The 20,533-nt window shown below is 37.3% G+C and overlaps 1 protein-coding gene and 1 long non-coding RNA gene across 3 annotated transcripts in view; both read left to right on the top strand.

Moving 5' to 3' along the window:
• The window catches only part of ACVR2A (activin A receptor type 2A), a 71,814-nt gene extending 59,187 nt beyond the window's left edge, over positions 1-12,627 (top strand). For both annotated transcript variants that reach the window (XM_039327897.1, XM_039327899.1), the window contains 5 exons: positions 437-582; positions 2,148-2,262; positions 4,627-4,765; positions 6,488-6,618; positions 10,938-12,627. In XM_039327897.1, coding sequence (XP_039183831.1) covers positions 437-582; positions 2,148-2,262; positions 4,627-4,765; positions 6,488-6,618; positions 10,938-11,132 — 726 coding nt within the window. In that variant the 3' untranslated portion in view covers positions 11,133-12,627. The remainder of the gene's footprint in view (positions 1-436; positions 583-2,147; positions 2,263-4,626; positions 4,766-6,487; positions 6,619-10,937) is intronic.
• Positions 12,628-12,840: 213 nt separating this feature from the next.
• Positions 12,841-15,190, top strand: LOC120301135. The gene is made up of 2 exons (XR_005554813.1): positions 12,841-12,899; positions 13,043-15,190. It is a non-coding gene; the product is annotated as an uncharacterized LOC120301135 (long non-coding RNA).
• Positions 15,191-20,533: the final 5,343 nt, after the last annotated feature.

Here is a 20,533-nt window from a genome sequence, read left to right as displayed (position 1 = left end):
GTTCATTCTCTGCATTTGCTCACAACATTTCCATAAGTCAATTGCATTTATTGAATAAGTAGATCTTTATATCCTTTTTAAACATATGCAAGGATATGTGGCTCTGGTGATAGTTGGGGAACAGAATTCCTTGTTTGAGGATGCAAAACCTAAACTGCCTGCAAATGATATTGAGCAAGATACAAAAAGCACATTGAAAGAAGCCTGTTATAGCAAGTTGTAGAAACAGGATCATGCCAAGACCAAAGTTCTATTTTGTCCATGCATCCTAAATATTCCTATGACACTCTTTTGACACTATATGTAGTAAATACAGAAGTCTTGTACGACCTAGAAAATGTATTATATAAATATATTTAAATTTCCTGGGAGTTTTTGAAGTTTTTAAGGAGAGTAAATTGTAATTGTTTTAAAAAATATATTATTTATTGTTTAGGGTTCACTTACTGACTTCCTGAAGGCTAATATAGTTTCATGGAATGAACTCTGTCATATAGCTGAAACTATGGCAAGAGGTTTGGCCTATCTCCATGAAGACATTCCTGGTCTAAAAGAAGGGCATAAACCAGCTATATCCCACAGGTACCCCCGCATCACCCTCACCCCCTATCTGCCTGCCTGTCTATCTTTCTATCTATCTATCCATCCATCCAATTTACCATCTGATCTTTAAAGGTAACATACACTTCAGAGTTACAATACTTAATTGTAATAAGAGGTTTAAAAAGTGTATAATGGCTCCTTGATGAGCCATTATAATGTATCCCAGGCCAGTTGTATGACAAGGAACAGAGAAAGCTGGACTCTTAAGGGAAAAAAGCTATAGCTCTGATTTTAATTGCTTTCCCAGGGATCTCATACTCTTTTGGAGTCTTTTCCAATCCTCCAGGGCAGCCTTTTAGGTGCTTGCAAGACTGGTTGAGAGCAGTCTTATCAAAACCACAGCTCTGCTATATTGAAATGTGGATGCAACCCAATTTGTAGAAGTAAGAACAAGTCATCAGTGATTAGAATGCAAAATTAATTTGTAATACAGTTTTGATTATAGAAATAATGCAATGACACATTAGAAACCAATACCAATTTTGATTGATTCCTATTCAGATGTCATTCACAAAGGCACTTATTCTCTATTTGTTACAATCTTTCACAATTTTTTGTCCTCTTCTCAATTTCTGCAGTATGAAACAAAACCAATAACTCAATCTCTGTTTGAAATGCATCTGCTATACTACTTAATTTTTATTCTCCCTCCCTTTACCTACAGTAGATCAAATAAAACGTTGCTTTATACCAGTGTTTCTCAACCTTGACAATTTTAAGGCATGTGGACTTCAACTCCCAGAATTCCACAGCAATGCTGGCTGTGGAATTCTGGGAGTTGAAGTCCACATGCCTTAAAATTGTCAAGGTTGAGAAACACTGCTTTATACAGTGGCATGAAGTGAACACAAGTACAGATTTACTTGTTGGTTTATATACGGAACTTCAGTAGCGCACTTGTTTTATCTATGTGACATAAAAAGCAGTCACTGTCCTTTGACATTGACTTTCCCAGCAGTGACAATTCTTTCCTGTACATTGTGTGGCTTTGGGAAAGAATGTACCCCTCTTTTATTGTTATACTGTGGAGAGGCAACAAATTGGTTTTATCTGAAAGCTTGGGTTTTGCAAGGGACTCCACCATTCTACATCCTCCTGCAAAAATTATGTTATTTCATTCACGTCAGGAAGAGAGCAATGATGATTTTGTCTGATGCAGCAGCAACCTCAAAATCACTTTTCTACTCATATTTCCTTCTCCACAGAGCATTGTGAAGAAAGGTATTTTGCATTCTATTGTTATTTTATAAGAGGCAACATTAGAGGTTCAAATGACCTATCTAATTAGGTAAATCTTTTTAGTCAGTCGTTTACCTCTTTTCCTCCATTAGCTAAGCACTCTGATTGTGTTGTATATCTGTGTGAATAGTAATGGTCATTGTTTTAATTATAAATAGTTGCTATGCCCAGTCACCAAGCAAAATTACTTCACCTCTGCAGCTATAATCAAATAATAAATTATACTGTCAGTTAAACACGTCCAATATTATTCTGATCCCTTTTAAATATGGCAGTTTTCAATTTTGTACTTCCTTTTTTTTAAGGGACATCAAGAGCAAGAATGTGTTATTGAAAAATAATCTTACGGCATGTATCGCAGATTTTGGACTTGCTTTAAAATTTGAGGCTGGGAAGTCAGCTGGTGATACCCATGGTCAGGTAAGTTTAAACTAAATAAAAATTAAGATATCTTATTTTATTATGTTGCCATGTTTTCCTTGCCAGTAAAATCCCAAAAGCACTTTTGTAAAATGGCTACTTCATCATCATGAAGGGAATTTTTTTCTATAATTAATCATATGATATTTGAAGTTATATACACTAGATCTGTACCAGCACAAATTAGCATTTCAAAAATTTAAATCTTCAGCAGCCCCTACTCTGGCACAGATCCTGAGCATAATAAAATCAAACAGAAAATTTAACATTCACTTGTCTAATACTATAATTATATGTATTATAACTATAGATACTATAGATCATTTCAAAAGCTACAATTTTGTCTTTATGTAGTTTCATATTTGAAAAAGTAACAGGTTGGTCACTTCAACATGTGTGAATATATCAGCTAAAAGTTCTATGAGATATCAGCCATGAAATTATTTATATTCCCCCTGTAGTATCTAAAATCATGCAAGCTCATAGGGAGAGTCCATGCTACCTATGGATAAGTTGAACAAAGAAAATGATAATTAATGAGTAAGCTGATAAATAAAAACTGGAATTGATTGATTAAAAATGTTGTGGCAACAGGCACCTAGCAAATAAAATGTTGAAAGTTTCCACCTGAGTCTTGAGAAAAAATTTAGTAAACCCAGAATATTCTAGGATAAGATATATTTAATCAATCTAATAAATGAAGAAATTATGATAATAATATGAGTCCTTAAAGGGCACAGAGTATCCAGTATGGATAGTAGAAATGTGATTCCTGATTAAAGATAATCTGTTTTACTGCTTATTAATTTGTATGTGTCTGTGTATGCACAGGTATGGATAGACACATACTCTATTATGTACAGTATGCAGCTGGATGATATTCAGTAGTGCGGATTTGTTCACCTTTCCTTGAACAGTTTTGGGAGGGCTGATTGTGAGATGCAAGAACAAAAGAAAATACTGTACAGAAAACCCCCAGTAGGTGTACAATGTATACCTACTGAAAGGTTTTGATTGATTGATTATATGCCATTGACTCCTACCAACCATATGCATAGAAAATATACTGAAAGGAGGTGAGTATAATTAGGCAGATTTGAATATGGAGCATATTACAGACAAATAGGTTCAGAAGAACCCTGAAAATTATTTAGTGCTTTGGATCCTTCAGGCCAGAAGATCAACATACTTGAAATGATGTGGCAATTGAGGGAGATGAAGACAAGAAAACAAATTTGATAGTCCATAAATACACTCAAGGAATTGTTAGCACTGGGTAGGACAGTGGAAGCTACTGTATTCCAGTAGCATACAGGCTGGGCTGATTTGACACAGACATCAGTTATTACTATTTGTTAGATTAATATTCATTCGAGATCTCAAAGTGACAAATATAAAACACTCTAATTTTTACTGAAGTATCCTGTGAGGTAACATAGATGAGATTGAGGGAGAGTGACAACCCCATTCATCTTGTGAGCTTCTCCCATTCCCAGTCAATATTGAGATCACTATATATACAAGTAGTTGCACTTATTCAAAATTAATTAATGCATATTGAGTGAAGGGCAACATTGACATGCTTTCAGTCCATTTATCAAATCTCAGAACTTACATTTTAAAGTGACTGAAATCAAGCAAACTAAAATCTGAGGTAAAATATCAGTTAAGGACGATGCAGTAAAGAAGAAATCTCATTATCCTGCAATTCAGAAACTATTCAGGAAGGTGGACTTGGACCTGCCCCTCTGTTACTTAATGATAAGAGTGGCAAATTCTAATGAGCATTCAAAGTTTTGAAAATGTGCTTATGTGCAGATGAGGATCCCATTACTTCAAGGACTATGAGGTGCATATTATTATACAGGGTATTATAAACATTTTAAATTACAGAACTGTAGGACAAGAAGCAAAAATATTACTGAGTATGAAACTTGTCATGAGAGTTTGTGTTTTGTATTTATTTTGCAATGTGATTCATAGACAGTGAATGCTAACTTCAGTCATTGAAAGCACATCTCTATGTCAAATTTGAGTTGTTGCTAATAATTTTCATTCTTTTTAGTTCCTTGGTCATTTCAAAATAATGAAAGCTATTGAAATTATTGTATAAAGAGTTTTTTAATGTTTTTTTAATAGGTAATGTTCCAAAGGCTACCTACTTCTTTAAGAAATATTTTCTCAGTGTATTTTTGGATTTGATGGTAAGCTATTCCAAAATAAATTATAGGACTCTCAAGTTCTAAGTACCAAGTGATTTTGACAGCTGTTACTTATTTCTCTAGAATATATGGTGAGCATCTAATTAGTTTAAACTTCTGAATGTTCATATCTGTAAACCTAATGATTATTCTTATTTTCAAGGTTGGTACCCGAAGATACATGGCTCCTGAAGTGTTAGAAGGTGCTATAAACTTCCAGCGGGATGCATTTTTGAGAATAGACATGTATGCGATGGGATTAGTTCTGTGGGAATTGGCATCACGATGTACGGCATCCGATGGTAAGCAGTTGACAGTGGCAGTGTAAGGACTGTAACAGCCACTACGTAGGACAGATAGGCAGAAGAGTAGTGGAGCACATCCATGAATATCAACTAGCAGTCAGAAGACTCAATGAAATATCTTTAATTTCACAACATGAAGACATATTCAATCACAGTTTCACCTGGGAAACTGTTAGCATCTTAGACCAAGCCAAATCCATAAATACTTGGCAGTTTCTGAAAGCTTGGCATTCAGATAGCTCAGTCACCAGTAGACACATAATGATAAACCATATTTACACACCATTCAAAAGAGACAACAAAAAATCTAAGAAGGAAACAAAAAGACTAAAACATATCCTTTCCAGTAGTTAATATCCAGATAAGTAGGGATTACCAGGCAAACTATCAGTCAGAAAACAATCTCCCATTAATGAACTAGCAAGGGGAATACCATGCCCCAGCAAAACTAGCAGAGCAAGCTACTGTTTATAAATGGGCAACAACCCCCCCTCCCCCCACTTACATTGATGATATTCTTACTTGGATAATGAAATGTCTGCAAGCAAACAACCAAACCAAAAGAGCACCAAGGACTCTACATATTGCTAAGTTATTTCTATGGTTTTCATTATCTCTACTCTAAGGCAGGTCCTCTTGCTTAGAGATTGCCTCTCATGAACCATTGCACTTCACCTCCTAATGGAATATATGAGGGCAATTCAGAAATAAACCTCTGGTTATCAATGACAGACACTCGCAGATACAGAATTTTTATTATGTACATTAGAAAACTACAACATTACATTACTTTTTGACATAATCGCCACTCAAATTGAGTCACTTATAACATCTTACAAGGTTTGAAATTCCTTAGTAGTAGCCGCTCAGCGACAAATCTGGACCATGGGAGGGGTTGATCAAAAACATCCCAACGGAACTGCCTCAAAAGTTCTTGGTTGCGTCTAGCGGTGTGCGAGCGAGCATTACCATGAACCAACACCACACCAGAAGTCAGCATGCCCCGACGCTTGTTATGGATGGCCCTTCTGAGTAATTTGCTCTTTTTTATACTAAAGAAATTGCTACTGATGCCTCTGTTTATTTGATTTCTTCAGTACTGTCACCAAAATTAAGCATTTAGCTCTTCTTTGTAAGGCATTAGCTCTTCCAATGTATAGATTGGAATGATGGTTCATTTTCTTGAATTGGAGCAGGGAATTCAGCTATCTCCTCAGATAGTTGAGATGCAGTGTCCTAATTAGTTCAGTGTATACTGCTTTACTAGCTCTCCATACGATATGTTTTTCACTTTGGACTTTCTCCAAAATATCCCTTACCAGAACTATGCTGGGTAATTATATACGCGCAGCCTTCCAGGTTCATTCAGTTTTAGAGACGGCATTTTATGCCCAGAGAAAACGCAACTTTTAGAAGATGAGTTGTCTCTGGTCACTTGCAATGATTACAGTATCCTTTAAGTTTGTCATCTAGATGTGAATCACACAAAACATGAAACACACAAAACTTTACCTGTAATTGCAGCTATTCAAGTAGCGACCTGACTTACAGGAAAACAAATCAAATATGCTAGATGTGTCCCAATATCTGACCCTTGTTCAATATAATCTAGTTGGACAGTCATAAACCAGTTACCACCTTTCATTCTAGTCTCTTAATCTGATTAGCATGATACTAGAAATTAACAGAATTTATGTAACATTATTTCTTTCAACGCAGGACCCGTGGATGAGTATATGTTACCTTTTGAGGAAGAAGTGGGTCAGCATCCTTCTCTTGAAGATATGCAGGAGGTTGTAGTACATAAAAAGAAGAGGCCTGTTCTGAGAGAGTGTTGGCAGAAACATGCTGTAAGTGACAAATAATGTGGCCAGTACTGAAACTTTCCTTCAGAAGATAAAACTTTTTTTAATCTATAAAATATATTTAAAATACAATGGTGAAATTGAACTTCAGTATCATGCTATTTAGAAATATTATATTTTAAAAATATTAATATAATCTGGCAAGCCTATTTGCGCTTCAGTCTTACGTGGGTATGAAGAATTGGAATTGGGGAAAACTGCTTCCTTCTATGATATACCAAACTCCACAAGAAGTGTGAAGAGTGACCTTCTAAGAATATTCCTCCCTTATTTTCCCCCAGTGGTTTATGTCAGGGCTTTTCAACCAGTGGTACGTGTACCACCTGTGGTACATTGGTACCTGGCAGGTGGTATGCAACCATCCTAGAAAAGTGGTAGTGGGGGAGGGGAATGAGCTGAACCAGTGGCAGCACCACACAAGCCTGAGTGAGAGATGGCTGGAGCTGCAGGGCTGTCAGGGCTCAGCGGAAGCGCCAGGATCAGCACTAGGCTCCAGTTGGAGCTCGGCGCTGATCCTGGTGCTTCTGCTGAGCCCAGAAGAAGCGCCAATCAGCTGGAATGTTGCAGCATCTCCAGGGTCTTGTGATTTACATTCAGATGCTTGGCAACTGATTCATATTTATGATGGTCACAGTGTCCCAGGGTCAGGTGAAGTGACCAAAACCTGCTGCAACCACTCAGCAGATGGGGGGAGTAAAAACCAAACACCCCCCCCACCCCACCTCCGCTGCCAATCCCCAACAGAAATGCTCACAACAATGAAAACCTCGGATAGGAGGAAGAGTGCCGCCGGGTGGGCAGGCAGGTGTCTTGTTCGGCTGTGGCTTGGGGGGCACTTTTTCCAGTGCCATTGTAACTTCGAACAGTCATTAAGCGAACTGTTGTAAGTTGAGGACTACCTGTACTTTATCACTTTTTTCCTTTTTTTTGTCATCAAGTTTTTGACACCTTGCTAGGCGACTGGTGGTACTCGGATGTTGCCATATCCTAAAAGTGGTACAATGGGTGCAAAGGTTGAAAAGCCCTGGTTTATGTTACCTCTTTCCATTAATTCCTGTAGCTTTGCTACCAATGAGAAGTACATTGGCAGAATGGGAGGTGATTCAGTCCAAGAATACTTCCATTCTGATCCCAAAAGATACCCAAGCTATGGATTTTTCTAGTACGGCGATTCTGTTAGCTCAAAGCAACCTTTTGAATTGTGGGAAGATCTTTCTTTCAATGAACAGGAAAATTGCATCTTCATTAAAATAATGAACAGAATATTGCCATAGGTAACTTAAAAATCCTTTTTTATTTCAATATAATTGCTTTTTTTCAGATGAGGAAAACTCAATAGTTGAATTCTCTTAAGAGCAATTGGAATTGCAGAGGTCAAAGTATAAAAAAGGTCTAAATGGATGTTCCAAATATTGGAAATAGTATTGTCATCTTGGAATTTTATTTTACTTTAGCTCTTTACTTTTCTGTTGTCCAAAAAGAGAAAACTTTTATGGCATAAAATAGAAATCGCTTTTCCTAAGAGATACTTTTTCAGGAAGTTAAAAGATTAGTTGTTTATTACTCCATTGTTTGATTTAAAGAATTACAAATGTACATAAATCATTTAATATATTTCTTGAAAAGCTTTTAGTGGTGACTGCATTCAGTAGTGGAATGTGAGGAATTTTACTGCTTATGAAATCAGTGGAAATGTAGCATTGATAATTTTTCAGTTATTTTATTTGAAATTGATGATAGTGATATCATTGGTGATAAATCTAGCTAAATGAAAATAAACTTTTCAAAAGTGATAAGTTTATAGTCTTCAGGCACTTTCTAGAGTTTGTTTTTTCCACATTTGTCATTTGTTACTAAATATATAAATATATAATTAGTTGTTGTTGTTGTTAGTTGCGAAGTCGTGTCCAACCCATCGCGACCCCATGGGCAACGTTCCTCCAGGTCTTCCTGTCCTCTACCATCTTCTGGAGTCCATTTAAGCTCATGCCTACTGTTTCAGTGACTCCATCAGCCACCTCATTCTCTGTCCCCTTCTTCTATTGCCCTCAATCTTTCCCAGCATTAGGCTCTTCTCCAGTGAGTCCTTCCTTCTCATTAGATGGCCAAAGTACTTGAGTTTCAACTTCAGGATCTGGCCTTCTAAAGAGCAGTCAGGGTTGATCTCCTCTAGGACTGACCGGTTTGATCGCCTTGCAGTCCAGGGGACTCTCCAGCACCATAGTTCAAAGGCCTCAAAGGCTCAACCTTTCTTACGGTCTTTCACAGCCATACATTGCAACTGGGAAAACCATGGCCTTGACTATACGTACTTTTGTTGGCAGGGTGATGTCTCTGCTTTTTAATATGCTGTCTAGATTTGCCACAGCTTTCCTCCCCAGGAGCAAGCGTCTTTTAATTTCTTGGCTGCAATCCCCATCTGTGGTGATCTTGGAGCCCAGGAAGATAAAATCTGTCACTAATATAATTAGTTACCTGTGTTCATAATTATTATTCACAGGAAGATTAATGAATGGCCATATAATTCATGTACTACTTCTAATAGTTAAGTTATTCTATTTAGCAAAAGGTTAATACTTATTTGCAGTCACTAAAGAGAGGTTGTTTAATATTAAGAGCTGTGGTGCCATGGTGGTTTAAATGCAGTACTGCAGGCTACTTCTGCTGACTGCCAGCACTACAGCAGTTTGATCCTGACCAGGACTCAAGGTTGACTCAGCTTTCCATCCTTCCGAGGTCGGTAAAATGAGGACCCAGATTGTTGGGAGCAATAGGTTGACTCTGTAAGCCACTTAGAGAGTTTCTAAAGCCCTGTGAAGCAGTATATAAGTCTAAGTGCTATTGCTATTAATCCCGTTTAATATTCTGTGTAAAAATATAAGTTAATATGTTATAGCTTGACACATTTCTGTGTACTCCAGTGTTAAGTTTGAACACAGATTCCATTAATAAAAATTAAAATTGTTCTGAACAGATTTTTTTTATTCATATTATTCTCTAGTTTACACATAGGAAAGATATCCTAATTTAACTTTCATTTCTCCAGTTTCACTTCAGATAGTTATCTCCATAATGTAATAGAATTGATATGCCCTTAATATCACAAGACTGCTGAAAACAGAATATTTCATATATAGTGAACTCTGGTTCTAAAATTAGGATATTTTTGCAACCAAATCATTTTTCTAGTCTTTTTATATTGGGTGGAAATTCAATCACTCAATACAGACTCCTATAAATCCTTGAGGTGATCTATTCCTGTTCATCTTAGTTTTGTACTGCTTCTGTTTGAGGTGGTAAACATTAGATCATTAAAAAAAGATAAAAAAACATTTAATGCAGATGGAGTTAGCTGCTTTTTCCATGCTTTCTGAGATTTAACAGGACTAAATACTTTCTTATTTGCCTTCCACCTATAAAAATAGGATAGCTGATGTAATTGTTACAGGCCATTACTTGATGGGCATGGTAATTGTCTGTAAAAGTATTTTTTTTCCCCATATGTACTCAGAACAAGGAGAAATTAATATCAGACCATTTCAGCCTCCCAGGACATCCCATGGCAGGCATCGGTGACCTTTTTAGAAAAAGTCTAAGCACAATTGAGAGAGATTGCTAAAATCACATTTATCAAAAGGTTTCAGGCAATCTCGGAGGCTCTCAACAGCACAATGGCTTTCTAACACATTACAGTTGCTAGCCAATAAAGCTGTTTTAATCTGTCTCACATTTAACCTGTATCTGCACAGCCAATCTGTCTCCCTCTCCTCACCTCCCCCATCTGACCCCATTAAATCCTCCACCAGTGGAGGACTGGAAAGAATTATAAAATGTAGCTAGATGAAAGTCTCCTGGCAGAAGGAAGAGCAGGATCAACCCTCGTTACAAAACCCTCATTTGAAACCCTCATTTGAAATTGCATCAGTTCAATTTTTGAAAAGGAGAAGAAACTGAAACGATATCATAGTAGCTTTTCAGATATACAGGAACCAGTATTAGAAAGGTAATCAATCACGAACCTAAGTTATATATTTGGGCTGATAGTTAAAGCAGATAAACAGTAAGTATTATACGGTGGTCTTTTCTCATGCTGAATTGATTCTGGATTTCAGAATTAGGCACTCGCTGCAGTTCCTCAATGTCAATGTCGCATGGAAGGTGTTAATATCACCAGATGTTTTTATTGCCATTGTTTGAATGCGGATATAACTTAGATGCTGTTTATGTATTTCAGGACAGTGTTTTATGTTCTGTCTGTTGTATAAGAATCCCAAAACCGAATCCTTTCTTCTCATTATTTTTAGGGAATGGCAATGCTCTGTGAAACAATAGAAGAGTGTTGGGATCATGATGCAGAAGCTCGATTATCAGCAGGTTGTGTAGAGGAAAGGATTATCCAAATGCAAAGACTAACAAACATTATAACAACAGAAGACATTGTGACTGTGGTCACCATGGTGACAAATGTGGATTTTCCTCCCAAAGAATCCAGTCTATGATAGTAGCAGGGTCACACTTCTTGACCAATAAGACTCAGCACTGAGACTGCCAAGTCAACTGGCCTGTTTCTGGCCAGTAATTTTCAGCATGGAATAATGGTAAGTCTGTCTCTGAAGCATCAATAGGAAGATTCCTCTTTGTTCTTCTCCAGACTTGGATCCAGAAGACTTACAGCATATGCCGGAGAAAATGGCAAGATAATGTTAAACGTATTTGAAGAACATGGACCTATCTCGGCTTGTCAGACATTTTAAAAACTGACATTGTATTTCTTAACATGTCAGACTAATTCCTTAAAATGAACTACTGCTATTTTTTTTAAATCAGACATTTCATTTCAGATTTAAGAAAAAGGGTAACTTGTTTTTATTGCATTTGCTGTTGTGTTTATATAAATGACTATTGTAATGCCAATATGACACAGCTTGTGAATGTTTAGTGTGCTGCTGTTCTATGTAATCAAAGTGGGATCTAGCAAAAAGGCTTCCAAGCATTACTTAACCTCCCTCAACAAGGTATACCTCAGTTCCACCTATGCTAAATTGAATTGACAACACTAATAAAACTGAAATAATAAATTGATCCAGATTTTGTAAATGATGCATTAAAAGATTCATGGTGTATTTTTAAAGGTTATAAGCTGTGCTTTATGCCAACAGTCCATGGCCATTCCTAAATGGTGTATTAGTCTTTCCTTGTTCTAGCTTATGTATAAAAAAATGTATTGCCTTTTCAATGACGACTTCCCCAATTAGTTAAAAGCTTTATCTCCAGTTCCCAAATTAGTGTATACGTTTATTTTACTAAATATTTAGGTTTGCTGTGTCTGATGGGAATTTGAAAATTTAAGCATGAATTTTTTATTATTATTATTTTATTGAGCTCTGGCACTGGAAAGCTCTTAACCTCAATTCTTTCAAAGAAGCTTTTGCTGTTCCATGTATATTTTGTCTAGTGTTATTTTCTATTTCACTAAACGGGACACAGTGGGTCGATCCAGACAGAGACACATGCAACAAGATGGTGGAAGCTACCCTTCCTTCCATTCCCCTTCCCAGCAACCAGGCCCCTGCCCCATCAAAAGGGGTACTGAAGCACCTCTAGCTATTGAGGGCTGCTGTGGGAGGAAGGTGGGAGGAGGAATATTTCCAACCACCCAGTGCACGGGTCTAGCCCTGGACATAACTCTATTTCCACTGTGTCGTTGTTTCAGGATCACCTCAGGAAGCTTCATGACCTTGAACTCCGCACACTTTATATGTGTTGCCTTTTGTAGTTTCACATCACTTGATATTTTTTTTTGGGGGGGGGGTGCCGGCTTGTCAGAGGAACATTGATCAGTGATACATAGGTTTAACTTGTGGTCACTAAAAAATTTAAAAATGCAGACTCTTTTTTTAAAAAAAAAAAACCTTTACCATCAAATATGCAATTATTTCAATGGAAATGATAATGTAGCATAGTCTAGCAAAAAAAAAAAAAAAACCCAAACCCTACAACTTTAAACTACTGTACTGAATTAAAGGAGTTATAGGGATTGATGTTGAGCCTATCCACTAAGAAGACTCTAGCACAGTGATCCTCAACCTTTCTAATGCCATGACCCCATAATACAGTTCCCCATGTTGTGGTGACCCCCAAGTGGGTGTGGCCACCAATAAGAGGGAGTAGGACAGCTAGGGAAAAGGGAAAAAAATGGCGGACAGCATGGTTTGGTGACCCCCGTGAAATGGTCATTCGACCCCAAATGGGGTCCCGACCCACAGGTTGAGAACCACTGCTCTAGCACAGTGTTTCTCAACCTTGACCATTTTAAGGCATGTGGACTTCAACTCCCAGAATTCCACAGCCAGCAATGCTGGCTGTGGAATTCTGGGAGTTGAAGTCCACATGCCTTAAAATGGTCAAGGTTGAGAAACACTGCGAGTCTAGCAAAAGGGGCAGAAAGTAGACAGGTGCCAAAGTATTTGTAAAAGACAGTAATTATTTGACTAGTTATATGTATACAAGCCAAAGGGAAGTAAGTCTCAGAATGAAAGTACTGAACCAACAGTAGCCAGTATTATCAGATTCTAGGCAGTTTTATATTTAAATAATACATTAGATTCATAAAGGAAAAGGTGATCATAGTTAAATGTTCACCGTGAATGTTCTCTTGTAAAGATCTATGAAATCACAGTGAGGTTTTTTTTTTTTTTAATTTTGTACTAGTCTCCAAAAATGTAGAGGAAATAGTTATAAACAAGATTTTGGACATCCTGTTCTAAACAGAGACGAGTATTAGAGGATTTCTCCTCTGTCTCACAGTTACCAAATCCGATGCCATAATTTGATTATGGATGTTGCTGGGCATAACTTGCTACTTTTGTTAACAAACGTAACATTCGTTCTTCAGATGTATTTTTGAATAAAAAGATGATTTGCTTGGTTCTACTTTTAGGAGTTGATTTGCAACAGCATCGTCTAAAATAGTATGAATGATTGGCACGTACGTTTTCCCCTCAAAATGAAAATATTCATATTAAGAAAATGTAATTTTATCAGTCTTCCTCTTAAAAAGCACATGCCTACAAACATCATTTCTGGTTGCAAATCTCCCACCACAGCTTCATGGAGCAGAGTTGGTTTGTTTTTTTAATCAAATAGACTTCCACCAATATGACTCAAGCCAAGTAAGGCCTTTTCACGTATGTTTTTTGCAAATGCATTTGGAATTGCAGGTCACATAGGAGAAATATCAAAACTGACAATCAAGCAGAACAATGTCTACGTGAGAAGAGTTTTTTAAAAAGTATTTTCCAAAACTTCCCTTCTTTGCTTCCCCCTAACTAGTCTTTGTTTTTCAAGATGCCTCTTATCACGAAAATACGTTTTTTGGTAGACTCTGTCAAATTATTAAAACCCACCAAAAAAAAAAAAAAATCCACCATAAAATAGCCCTGCATGAAATTTTGACTTCTTTGTAAGGGTGGACAATTCTTTCAAAATGCTTAAGCCAAGATCTAGCCTAGGAAATTAACCCATTCATGTCTGAGCTAGGAAAAGTGCTCTGCTTTCTGGCCGATATTGTGGCTGTTGTTGCTTTTTGTACTTGAACCATTCAGCTTGTATTGATCTGGCCAGCTCTGGTGATTTACCTTGTATCTTTGACTTGTGAAGGAAAGCCCGAGTTGAGACTGGAGCTTTCATCGTCCTTTGGTTTGCCTGTGACTACTTAGTTGGCTGCCTATATAATTGCCACAGGATTTAACTGATCAGTTTTGTGAACAACTTCAAAGTCTAAACTTTGCAATACCTTTTCAGTTTGTGTTAGATGCGAAGAACTTTATATCACATGATGCATGACTACTCTTTGTACAGTTGCTAAATATACCTTAGCATTTTGGAACAGATTGTGCCTCGTAATTGTTGGAGTTCTTTGACCTAGTGTTCTCATTCATGGTGGTATTCTGAAAATGAGTCTGGATTAAAATACACAACTTTATACTTTCTTTGATAGCAAAAATCCATGTGGAGTAGCTCTTGCATAACTAAGGTGTAATCAGATGTAGTAATAAATAGTGTTCATACTACTGTTCTACAGAATAAAATTGCTGATCGTAGTTTAACAAAGTGAGGTGACTGATTGGTTGACCTTTTTCCAATTCTCTTTTTAAACTTTTTAATGCATTTTTATTAGGAATATTTGGTATAAAATTCAGCAAGCTATGTACAGATTACAAACAAGGGATAAAAATAGTATCCTTGTTGGAACACCATTTACCTCAATATATTCAACCAGCAGTACTTTTTTTTTTTAATGCACACCACTCAAGCCCATATAAGATGTTACCTCTCAAAATATTGGTAAGCAATTATTTTAGCTTTACTTGGTACTTGTCAGTGTTCTAGGCACAGGTTGTTGTACTACTGTCAAATTGCTCTTGCTATTTTTCGGCAAGTATTTAAGAATAACCCCATCCTGGATAAAAGTGATTGTGAAATATTGTATAAATGTATGCTTCTCTTTCCCTATTCCCACAGAACAATAAATAAAAAAATTAAGTGACTACTATGACTTGCACACTGTTCTGATTCGTTCTTTAAAATGAAGTATCTTTTATATTGCATATAACAATCTTCTCTCAGATTCTGTTTTGCCAATTTGGAAACAGTGAATTATAATTGTATTTCAGCAATCACAAATGAAATGCCCTTTGGCAGAAAGTCAGTCTTAAGAGCAGCATTTCAATTTGTTTTTGTTTGTTTTTTTGCTACTAGAAATAATTAAAACTGAAAATATCTTTACATTGGAAATGGCTTTGTCCAATATTAGGAGCAACTCTTTACAATCACATCTACCTTGTAGAAGTAGACTGTACATCACCTAGAACAAAATAGATAGGTGCCACTGAGGGAATTACATTTAAGCTATGGGAAATCAGGAATTAAAGTCTATATTTAAAGAAATTCTCCCTTCTCTTTTTATTGTTTGATATAATTGAACTTTAAAAAGCTTGATAGTTCTATAAACTAGACTGATAATAGTTTGACTGAATAAATAATTGCAAACTATGTAGCTCAATTTGTGTGATTCCCAGTGTACAACAGTCTATATGAAAAAAGTTATTGAGGGGACAAGGTGTCCTAATGACTGAAGACAGTGCTGCAAATGATGATCCTATGATTACAAATTTCATATTTTTAGATATAACACAGGAAGCTCTATTATAGTTGAGTACTGCTTGTTCTAAGAATGAGGTCCAAATTATGACTTACCTTCCAAATGTGTGGCTTCAAGGAAACCCAGGGCTTCTAGATACTGTTGAACAATTATGAGTACGTATTATTTTTCCCTATTTTACATGCTAACCTGGGCAACTGACAGCCTGTGATGACAGCCAGGGCACAACACAGAGGCAATGCAGTTAGCTGGCAATTCAAACCGCTCTTTAATTGCTCCCAATGTTCCCCAAATGCTCCCATGTTTCTGGCAAGCCTCCAAACAAAGGAAGACACACACACCTCTGGCTACAGTTTCACATACAGTCTGATTAGGAGAGGATTTTACTCAAGGCCACGGAGATAAGAAAGAATGACACGCACATCATAAACCTAATGAGTCTGTGTGAAACATGCTTGCCTGAGCAGTTTCAGAAGGGAAATTCTGGGAGTTGAAGTCCACATGCCTTAAAATTGTCAAGTTTGGGAAACACTGCTGTAACAGAGTTTAGATCTGGCCTATCCAACCCACAGCCCGTGGATCGCATGCAGCCCTGGACAGCAAGTAATTCGGCCACATAAGATTGTAAACAGCATTATTATGTGATGTATATACATACATATTTTATAAGTGACCCAAGACAATTGTTCTTCACTCAATGCGGCCTAGGCAAGCCAAAAAATTGGACACCCATGCTCTAGAGCAGTGGTTCTCAACCTGTGGGTCGGGACCCCATTTGAGGTCGAATGACCATTTCACGGGGGTCGCCAAACCACGCTGTCCGCCATTTTTTTCCCTTTTCCCTAGCTGTCCTACTCCCTCTTATTGGTGGCCACACCCACTTGGGGGTCACCACAACATGGGGAACTGTATTATGGGGTCACGGCATTAGAAAGGTTGAGGATCACTGCTCTAGAGATAGTACTGTTTTCACTCCCTTTCTATGATAACAGAGAGGAAAAGTAGATTTTTTTAGTAAAGTAACATCTCATTTACATTTAAAATTGTATCAAATATGTGAAGTATGGGAAAGGTTTGTATTTCAAGAAATAGTTTTGATGTTAGGTATAATTATGGGCCTTTTTCAATACCATTCATGAATATTCTTGAGGATGAAAGTATGTTCGCTTTTCCAAATCGACCCTATTCTATATTATATTATTAACTCTGTTTTCCCTTAGATAGGGCATAATAAAAATAGTAAAGAATGGTTTTAATTTTTACTGATTAATCTGATGGTCAGGAGACAGTGCCCACTCTATATTTAAAGTTTCTATGATCACGCAAGTCTTCATTCTGATAAAAAGCCTGATTGTTGGAAGCTTTTTATGTCACAAAAGTTTCCGAGAAAGTAACATGCAGAGTAACTTAAGTAGCAGCATTTAAGCGTATAATGAGAGTGATGTAGTCTATTCAACTTTATATGACAAAATGCAAGTGTAGACCCTACACACTTATCTCCCCAACTCTTGCTTGAAGAACTTATAAGTACAATTCTATTAAAAATTTTAAAATCTGATAATTAACATATTCAGGATAGCAATAGCACTTAGACTTATATACCGCTTCACAGTGCTTTACAGCCCTCCCTAAGTGGTTTACAGAGTCAGCCTATGGCCCCCAACAATCTGGGTCTTCATTTTAGTGACCTCGGAAGGATGGAAGGTTGAGTCAACCTTGAGCCGGTCAGGATTGAATTCCAGGCTGTGGGTAGAGTTAGCCTGCAATACTTCATTCTAACCACTGCACCACCACTGGATTTTTATTGGCTGCACAACCATTGCTGAATAAGACTGTTGTTAAAACAGCAAGCTCATTGAGCATGGGTATATTGTCATGATAAATGTTTGAAATATTTGGATATAACAGGTTATTGTATTCATGTGTAATTGAATATGAGATTTCTTTTTTATTTCCTTGAATTATGGACATACTGTTACTTTATCTCACAAGGCCTTAAAGATTTCCTGGAAATACTTCTTAGTAACTTAATTAATTTGATTAAGAACTTGGTTGAATACAACAGTAAAAAAAAACCCCATTATATACAGTGGTCATTTCATTCATGCTTGTACTATGAATTTACTAGGTAGCACTGAATGAAATTCAAAAATGAGTAATAAAGGGATAACGTAGAACAGTGATAGGTAAAAATAACACATGGTATCTCCCGTGCAGATATGGGGAAACAGACACACACAAAGGGAATGAATGATCTTCCTGCTGTGGTTTACAGATGCCGACAGTATATTTGAAGTTCACCACAGATCCATTGCAAAGATTTTCAGACTGAATTTTCATTTAATGAAATGGAATGCTTTGCTTGCAATATTATACTGGTACTTGGTAGAAATGGCAAAGCTGCTTAAAACAAGCATCCTATAACAATTTTAGTAGTCCCATGAACGCATCTGCAAAATAACTTTTTGAATTTTCTCCCAGTCCTTCTGGAGGTTCTATCAAGATTCTAGTAGAGTGGCAGCAATTAAATATCTTGGGTTGATTTCCCTTATCACTTTGAACATGTCAATATTCCCTGGTCTATGAACTCTTTTAAAAAATAATTTTAATCTTAAAGCAACACAAAGAAATGCCACCAAGTCAAAGAACCAGATTCCAGGCAGTGGTGATGCAATATTTTGGAGGTGTAATTACATGATCAGGAAAATAAACAGATAAAAAGCATGCTGCAATAAAAAAAAACTTCACTTGGCTTACATTAAATGGTATATTTGTGACTGTCCATCACATCCATTTGGTGGCTAGAAATGCCTCCTTTTCAGGGCATCTATTGCGATTTTTCCCAATATGTCTGTTGGTCCCAAAATATTATTCTAGTTTCATTAAATAGCTAATGAGAAACACCTCTACTAATTCCTTTTAGCTAGTCCAGGGGTAGGCAACCTTGGCTCTTTTATGGCTCGTGGACTTCAACTCCCAGAATTCCAGAACCAGCTATGCTGGCTCAGAAATCCTGGAAGTTGAAGTCCACGAGTCATAAAAGAGCCAAGGTTGCCTACCTCTGAGCTAGTCCCTAGGAGACTGTGCAAATTCTTGATAAATTTAGTTTATGTATTAATATTCTAAGATGGAGTCCCTAACACTTGCATGAGCAATGGGTGTTTGTGCGCACGCATATGTATTCACCCCCCACAAAACCATCTCTCTTCCCCCCCCCCCGCTCTGGGCCGCCAACCCCAAAAGGTTGGGGAAGTCTGGTATAAGATACAAAAAGAAAATAGTAGGAAAGATAGGAGAGGGAAAATGGAAGGGAAGAGTGTAGGAAAAAGGGGGAAAAGATTTTTATTTTTTACTCCCTTTGGTGCAGTAGAATAACAACATCAAACCTCAGTGTTTTACTTTTACAAAATGGTATCAACTAGCCGTTTCTATAACAACAAACCTAACTAATCAGTAAAACCCAAAATCAAAGTTTCATTTTTTCCCCCCACCTCAAGCACAAAGTCCAGAAGCGGCTTCCAAGTAAAATCACGAGTAGTTGTATTTTTGTCTTTAATCAAAGCAATCAGTTTAGCTGATTCCATCAACTTCTGCAGCCCTTCATCCATTGTGGTAATCAAAGTGTCCTTCCATTTTTGTGCGTAAAGTATTCTTGCTGTCATCAAATATATAGCATCAAAGTTCTAATTTTTTTCTAATAAACCCAAAAGAAAAGTTTCTGGTTTTATCTTTATATTCACTTTGAGAAGCTTCTGTATTTAGATATGAATCCTACTCCAATATTTCTTTGCTTTGTAGCATGTCCACCATAAGTGATGAAAGGTCCCTTCTTTACTTTTACATTTCCAACATTCATTTCAAATACCTTTATACATTCTTGATAACTTATCTGGTGTTAAATATCAACAATTCATCATCTTATAAAACCTTTCTTTTAAGTTATGATTTAATGTGAATTTTAAACCTTTCGTCCACATATTCTCCCATTGTTCAAGCATGACATTATATTCAAAATTCCTTGCCCACTGAATCATGTGCTTTACACGTTCATACTCCAAATTCAATAACAATATGTAAACTTTAGCAATAATGTGTTCATGACCACCACACAGTAGGATTTCCAATTCCTTTTTCACAAAATCAAACCCATAACTCTTTTTGTTTGCTTTAAATCTTTCAATTGTAAATATGTAAACCAATGGCAGACTCATCTTTCTGATTCGAACTCCTCCTTAGATTTAAGGATAGGATCATCAAAATTAAAAGATATTATTTGACTCTAAGTCAGTGGTTCTCAACCTTTTTAATGCCGTGACCCCCAACTGGTTGTAAGTCGAGGACTCCCAACCGGTCGTAAGTCAAGGACTTTCCCTGCCCAGGAGCGCCACGCATGCGTGGTGCTGCCCCCTGTGCCGGCCGAGGCGTAGCTGGCAAGGGGCAGCTACAGCGCAGGTCGACCACCAGCTGGGCCACCAGCTGGCCCAGCCCAAGGGAGGTAAGGCACCCGCCGGGCCCCACATGCGCCAGCAACCCTCTCTGCACTCGCCGGCCTCCCACCTCCCACCCCTGGCCCTCTTTTACTTACATTTTTAGTAGTTGCTCAGCAGGGAGGGGTGGAAACTTCCAGACAACTCGCCTTTGCTGCAGACAACTTGCAGCACCGTTTGCAGAATGGGACTTTTGGCGGGCTCAGCAGGGCAGAGACAGCCTGGACAATTCCTATTGGCTTTTGAAAGC

Source organism: Crotalus tigris, unplaced genomic scaffold, assembly GCF_016545835.1.
Source record: "Crotalus tigris isolate CLP2741 ecotype Arizona unplaced genomic scaffold, ASM1654583v1 scf7180000024369.3102671, whole genome shotgun sequence".
In the NCBI taxonomy this organism is placed as follows: Eukaryota; Metazoa; Chordata; class Lepidosauria; order Squamata; family Viperidae; genus Crotalus; species Crotalus tigris.
The sequence above is the reverse complement of the archived record's forward strand: the minus strand, read 5'-3'. Positions and strand labels throughout refer to the sequence as shown.